A 7,061-nucleotide genomic window follows, 5' to 3' on the forward strand; every position below is an offset into this window, starting at 1 on the left:
GGAAAGAATTAGAAGTCCTGACTCTCCCTTCTGAAAAATCTTAGCAGGGCAGGTTTAAAATAAGTACTGGTACCTTTCTAAAAGAAATCTTAAAATAATACTCTGCTTCTTAAAAAAGCAAACTGTTGGTATGATTTCAATAGGTACATTTGTTTTTCAATCACTATCAGGGGAAAGGTTATTTATATTAATCTTCTTTATTAATCCCCTTAGATGGATTATTTCATTTACTTATTGTTCTTTATGTTTTACTCTTCTATTAAATTTATTGGGGTGAAATTGGTTAATAAAATTACATAAGTTTCAGGTGTACAATTCTATAGTACATCATCTGTATATTGTATTATGTCCACCACTCCAAGTCATCTCTTTCTATCACCATCTATCCCCTCTTTACCCACGTCTACCTCCCCTCAACCCTCCTTTCCCTGTGGTAACCACTATACTGTTGTCTTTGTCTATGAGGTTTTTTGTTTGTTTGTTTGTTTTGCTTAATCCATTCACCTTTTTCACCCAGCCTCAAACCTCCCTCCTTGCTGACAGCTGTCAGTGTTTTCTATGATTCTGTTTCTATGTTGTTTGTTTATCTTGTTCATTAGATTCCACATATGAGTGAAATCATACGGTACTTGTCTTTCTATGACTGGTTTATTATTTTATATAAGCCACACTTGTCTCTGAGGTATTAAAATATACATAAAATGTAAAGATATACATTTTAAAGATATTACAAACCTATAATTTATGAGTTATTTTTGTAATTCTTTGTAGATTTAGGTGGAAGGTAGCAAAACCATTGCCTTACCATTCGATCTGTTCCAATTAAGATAGCAGTAATAATTCTAGCATGGCTGCTTTTAACCATATTGTTGGGCTGTGTTCCTCAATATACTTATACAACCAAGATCTGAATACATTCAATCAGTCTGAATCCACTAGCTCTTGTACTTTATGTTAACTGAGCAATTCATACACAGGAAAAAAATCATGTCTGGACTATAGACTTGTAAGTTCCTAGAAGGTGAAAACATCCATCTACCTTTTGGAGTCATTTTTAAGACCAACCAACAAGTGTGTGGTCTTGTTAAGTGGGCCTCCGATGCCCATGGCTCTCATCCAAGCAGCACTGTTGATCCTTGCATTATTCCTGACTATTCAACTGAATAATCTAATCTGATGCTTCAGTCACAGGTGCCTCTCTTATTACCTGTAGTTAATTTTCTTGGAAAGTTAAAGCACTTTCTCTTCCTTTTTAGTGACAAAGTATAAGTCAGCCACATAATTCTTTCCAAAATACAGCTATACTAATTTACTTTAGAAAATTTAGAACAAATACAACACTTTCATTCTAAAATTAAAAGTTAAGAAAGTTACTAAATACATAATGTTCTTTGTGTGTGAGGATTTGGCATTTTGTTAAGCCGGGATCAGTGTGTGTGTGTGTGTGTGTGTGTGTATATATGTGTGTGTGTCGTGTGTGTGGGTGTGTGTGTGTGTGTGTGTGTGTATATATATATATATATATGAATGAATTATTGAATGATGATAGTTGTTCTAATCCTATGTAGGGGTCAGTGAAGAATTTTACACTTAGTATAACCTTGACCTGTAATCAATATAACCATAGTTGGGTGATGAATGAGCTGAGATAGATAATTTAGAAATGTAAACCTACTGTTGAGTACCACCATCATCAATACCTAATGCTGTTGCTCTGTTCTGGATTACCTCAGCTGGTTACTGTATAAAATGAAAGTCAATCCTCTTTATTTTGTTGAGCATCTATGACCCTATTACAGATTAGCATGTAATAAGCAGATATCCTGCTCATGAGAATGACCAGGTAAGAGAAATGCATAGGTAAGATCAATGTTATTAATACCAGTAGGGGAAAACACACACCCATGATTTGTAAGTCCAAATGTGAGCAGACCAGTAGTCTGCTTTTATAAGTATCATATACTAATCATACAATTTGTCCAAATTGGCTAAAAACCTACTGATGGAGGATAATTTAGCAATGATAAAGAAAAAAATAGAAATTTAAAATAATAAAGTTTGCATTTAACTGCAAAGAAAATTTTTTACAAGGACATTATTGTTCCTTTCTCATTTCCCATTTGGTCACCATGAAAATTAAATTCCTATTATGACCAGAGTTTCAAATGGAGAATTTCTTGGTTTGCTTGGCTATGCACCCTGCTGAGATGGAATGGGAGAATCACCACTGTCTTCAATGGTGGAAGATTCTTTGCTCTTCCCAGGAGCAAAGCATTCCTTGACAAAGAGCCAAAATGATGAAGAAAATAAAGCTGGTTCCATAATAATAACATTTAGGCGGCAGGAAAGAAGCTCAACAAAAACAAGTTATCCCTGATACTCGCAAACTTTGTTTTAATTTCCCACAGTGGCACAAGTTACCTATCATCTTAATTTCTCCTTCTTAGAGGGTTTGTGTTTGGTTTTTGTCCTTAATGAGACATATTTGCCAAAGAGGCATTCAAAAGGCATTTTTTACTCTTGCGGAAGAGTAATTAGGTCGGTACGTCTTTCCCTGCCAGCATTAGCGGCTCTAAAGAGAACCCTGCCCAGTATTTAATGCCCAAACACAAGAAGCATCATTTCCACTAATTGGTCTTGAAGTTCCGATGTTCCCAAAAGGTCCCTTTATTTTGCCACAATCAGAAAGGACGTACGTACGTAAAATGCAATATCGTCATCACTGACTTTTATCTCTCTCATCTACACTATTACAATGGTCCTTTCTTACATCTTTGTAATCAACGTCAACACAACATCACCAACACTGGAGGTACATTAAGGGTTTGCATTTTTATGACAGGGAGCATCTCTGGGCCAAGCTCAAATGTTACGAGAGCCATGTTTATAAATATGAGCAAGAGTGTAACTACATAGCATGTTTATAAATCTGATTCCCTTGATGACGGGTTTTCTTTCACTCACAGTGTTCAGTGCATGGGGTGGGGAGAGATGGGGGAGGGCAATGCTGCGTGAACATGTGGACTGTGAAAGAAACAAAGGAAGGACCATTCGTCAATTAGAAGCTGGAAACAGAGCATATACTACTAACATTTTTTTTCTTTTCCACTGGACAAAATATCACCTAATCTCATGATAGAAAGTAAAGCAAGTGATAAATATGGGAGGGGGGTAGCAGAATAGTTTTTCTACATCCTTCTTGCTGTTCAAAGTCCAGGAATGGCTTCATTCACTACCAGGAAATTTCCAATTCTTTGACATAATGACCAGGCTACATCAATGTCCTTACGAACATAGCCAAACAATTATTAAGCAGCGGTTTAACCATTTACATTCAAATTGGCCAAATAAATCAGAGTTGGAGAATAAACTACCTACTCTTTCCTCTGAATTCAGTTCACTTCTGGCCATTTTCTTTTGGATTCCTACCTTGAAACACAGCTCTGAGCTTTATCAGTTCCCACTGTTTTATCCAATGGATGAACAAGTTCTGGCTGGGGCCTTCTTTGTGTTCTTTGGAGAATGTTTCTCTCTTAAAAGAGCCATTTTCCATGGTAGAAGCTAGTGTCAAAAGGCTTGAGGTGAATGAGGAGGAGGAGGATATGTTAAAGAGACCTTTTCAAAACCAAAATTATATGTTCAAATGAATATGTTTTCTGTACCACTGCCATATTAACCGTGAGGAAGCTAAACTGCTTCTCGGCATCTATACTGTGTGTTTACTTTTACACTTCATTTAGGTAGGGGCTAGCTCCCAGACAGGGCAGTTTGCTCATTGGTTGCATTTTTAGTCTTTGAGCATCAGCAGAAGGATGCAGTGTTAAAAGCAATGACACTGACAAAGGAAACTTAAATGACAAATATCTGTTATTCACCTCAATCTATAAGTTTTTATAGACTTGCCTTTTCATAAAAGCAATGCCTGGAACACCCTCTAACCAAACCCAAATTATCTTTGCAAGCTTCCCTACAAAGTTAATTTCAAATCCCATTTAACATGTTCATGAAGAAGAGGCTTTTGTTGTTGTTGTTTATTTGTTTTATTTTGTTCTGTTTTAACTTCTGTGTTGCCTTGTGTAACAGCCAAGCCCAAGGATAACACTTTCATTTCACTTTCTCTTAAAATATTCCCATGTATCTGACATTCAACAACAGGGAGAATTAGAAATGACATGTTTTATCGTATCTCATATGCACACACTCATCCTGGAAAACTCTGCTTCTGGGGTGGCAGTCTCAAAATAGTGCAAGTCGGGGTTGTGAAATACTGTGATGCTATCTCAAACAGTACCTCCTCCAGTGTGTCCCTAGAAATGGCTACACCCAGAGATGGTGGCACAGAAGACAACAGTATTCAGGAAAGAGATTCTGAGTGAACTTCAAATGCCACCACCAGCACCACTACCCTTGCCTTACTTACTGGGTGGCAGAAGGAGACCTAAGTTCAGTGCAAGTTGGGTTTGCCATGTTTCCATTCATTACACACCCAGTCCAGTCTTGTCTCTGGACAGGCGGGTTCTTGGGTTGTTTCTTCTCATGGTGTTAGCTATTATATAAATCATTAAAAGCAAACTTAATAACATCAGTCATGAACTTGGTCACTAATCAAAGCAGTAGGCATAACAATACAGGAGAGGAATGCACAAGCCATAGGCAAAAAAAAAAAAAAAAAAAAAGAAAAGAAAAGAAAACAAATCACTCATCCTCAATTTCCTGGAATAGGAATAACAAAATATTGCAACACAATAGAACACTATACATTTATGAAAAAAATAAATAATAAAGTCGATTATGGAGGTATTTGTTTGTTTTTCTCTCTTAATTTTAATAAGTTGCTTAATGGGAAAACAACCTTGCTTAATATTTGTGGGCAACCTCACAGCCCCTATATTTTATGTGAGAGATGTTTACATAAGTATACACTCATATTCGTAAAATTCTCCCAGGCAGTGACTTTTCTTTTCTAGGCAAAAGTCAATTCTCTTTCAAAAAAGTAAGAATCTAATATGCTGAGATTAAACCACTGACATTTCCATGTTATCTCCTAAGATCTACAAATACAAAAACAAAACATCTCACATTCAATGTATACACTTGTGGAAATGAAATGATCCCCTCATACCTAACAAATCTCCCATTGGCCCCACATACACAATATACATGAGTTTTCCTGTTAGAAATTTGAGCATCATTTCATATAATTATAAAATAAATTTTCCTGATTGACAAGAGTTCTAACTATTCTCCTGTCTTTAGAAAAAAATGAAAACCTTCTGGAGGTTTCTCTCAATATCAAAGGCATGTGTTATAGTAAAACTTCCCTAATGCACAATGAATATTTTCTTCCTGAACACTTGTTTGATTTTTAATGGAACAACCCTACTCTGGATTCTTTGTGACTAGAAGTTACTTCTTTTCCTTTCCGGGGGCATAGGTTTAGTTTTCTACTGCTTATTATGGAGGTCTCATTCCCTTCCCCCTCTTTTATTCTGAGTTTTATTCTGGTTTTGGGGTGTTGCCTGCTTAAGGTGCATCACTTCATTGCCTTCCATATTCCTTCCAAACTCCCCTTCCCTGGCAACTTGGACAAGATCCCCCAATACTGTGAGGGAAAACCAAGACTGCTTTGATAGCAACTTTTGCCAAGTAGGTCTATTCTTCTTGCTCAGGGACCTTCAGGAGTTATATGGGCATGGGGGAGAAGGGGCAAATTGACTCATGAGAAAATGTTCCACTTTGTTCCTAAGATGAGTTGAAGATCCTCCGAGCATAAAAAATAAAAATTAAAAAAGGCTAAAATGACAGCATGCTTCACTGAGAAACAAAGGTCTCAACTCTGGCTTTGAGAGAGCAGCCCCTGGGACCTGACTTCCTCAGGTAAGTGAGGTTGCTGCTCCAGTGATCAAGGCATGCCTTGGAACAGCTTTGAAACTGAATGAACCGTAGACGCATCTGCTCTTTCTAAGACAACTTATTTCACTTCTGAGAAACAAAGCAAATGTGGTTTCTTTTACAAAGTCTGGAGTTCTGACAGCCAGATCTTCCTTTTGCAAACTGTTACCTAGTAACTTGGGACACAGGGCCTGATAACCCTTTGAAAAGGGTTCAGATCGAATCAATATAGAGGATGATGCTGAACACGGGCTCGCTTACATTAACTCTTACCTCTCCCAGAAATGATGCAGATAGTATGCCAAAGCACACCTGCTGTGATCATTCCTGCAGCCTTGTCCTCTCCCTGAGTTTTGGTAGCATGTTCTCGCCACCTCCGCCCCCCCCCCAACCACCCGCGCCCCGCACCGCCACTTGCTTTTCACCCATTGAACTGTCTTTCCCAACACAGCTCACCTAGCATCTCATCAAGCAAAACATCGGAACCCCAGTTTATAATAAGAGCATGGGAAATGCAGCAGTTCGCCCTCTCCCAGCATCTTCATACTTTTCCCAAAGTTCTCCTGCCGGCACAAACACCCTCTACTCTGAAATCACAGCAAGCCATTAAATGACCCTTATTACAAAGACTCCTTATTAGGTCACACAGCGTGGCTTACTACCTGTCAAATCTGACTCCCGTGACAGGTGTAGAAAGTCAAGGCAGGCGCTCACTTGAGCATAACCCCTCGGCCTCCACACAGGCTCCACAATCTCCCCCCAATGCTCCCAGCGGCCTCCAGTCCCAGGGCAGCCCCTGCCCCTGCTGACCTAAGCAGCCCCTTGGCCCGCTCACCTGTTTGTAGGCATCCAGGAGGAAGCTCTTCCAGATGCAGCGCATCCCCTCTGAGGTCAGCATGCGCCTCCACTCCCCGCGAGTGGACTTGGAGCGGCTCAAGAGCAGCACCACGTGCTTGAGGAGAATGACCGAGTCATAGAGCGCCAGGAAGAGGCAGTTGGAGAAGAAAACTGGCAGAATCTGCAATGTGATCAGCAAGTCTACGCTGAGGATGCCCATCTTCCTTGCCTTCCAAGTCAGTTCCCGTGTGCGCTGTGGCTCCCCTTCACCCTCTTACTTAAAAGGGGGTGGCAATAGAGGGGTGGGGGAGGTAAAGGGGAAGGTTAGGGAG

At 39.3% G+C, this 7,061-nt stretch overlaps 1 protein-coding gene across 2 annotated transcripts in view; it reads right to left on the reverse strand.

The window, feature by feature from the left end:
- The window catches only part of DIO2 (deiodinase, iodothyronine, type II), an 11,758-nt gene extending 4,703 nt beyond the window's left edge, over positions 1 to 7,055 (reverse strand). For both annotated transcript variants that reach the window (XM_006778862.2, XM_015558062.1), the window contains exon 1: positions 6,728 to 7,055. In XM_006778862.2, coding sequence (XP_006778925.2) covers positions 6,728 to 6,949 — 222 coding nt within the window. In that variant the 5' untranslated portion in view covers positions 6,950 to 7,055. The remainder of the gene's footprint in view (positions 1 to 6,727) is intronic.
- Positions 7,056 to 7,061: the final 6 nt, after the last annotated feature.

The sequence above is a fragment of the Myotis davidii genome, unplaced genomic scaffold (assembly GCF_000327345.1).
Source record: "Myotis davidii unplaced genomic scaffold, ASM32734v1 scaffold309, whole genome shotgun sequence".
In the NCBI taxonomy this organism is placed as follows: Eukaryota; Metazoa; Chordata; class Mammalia; order Chiroptera; family Vespertilionidae; genus Myotis; species Myotis davidii.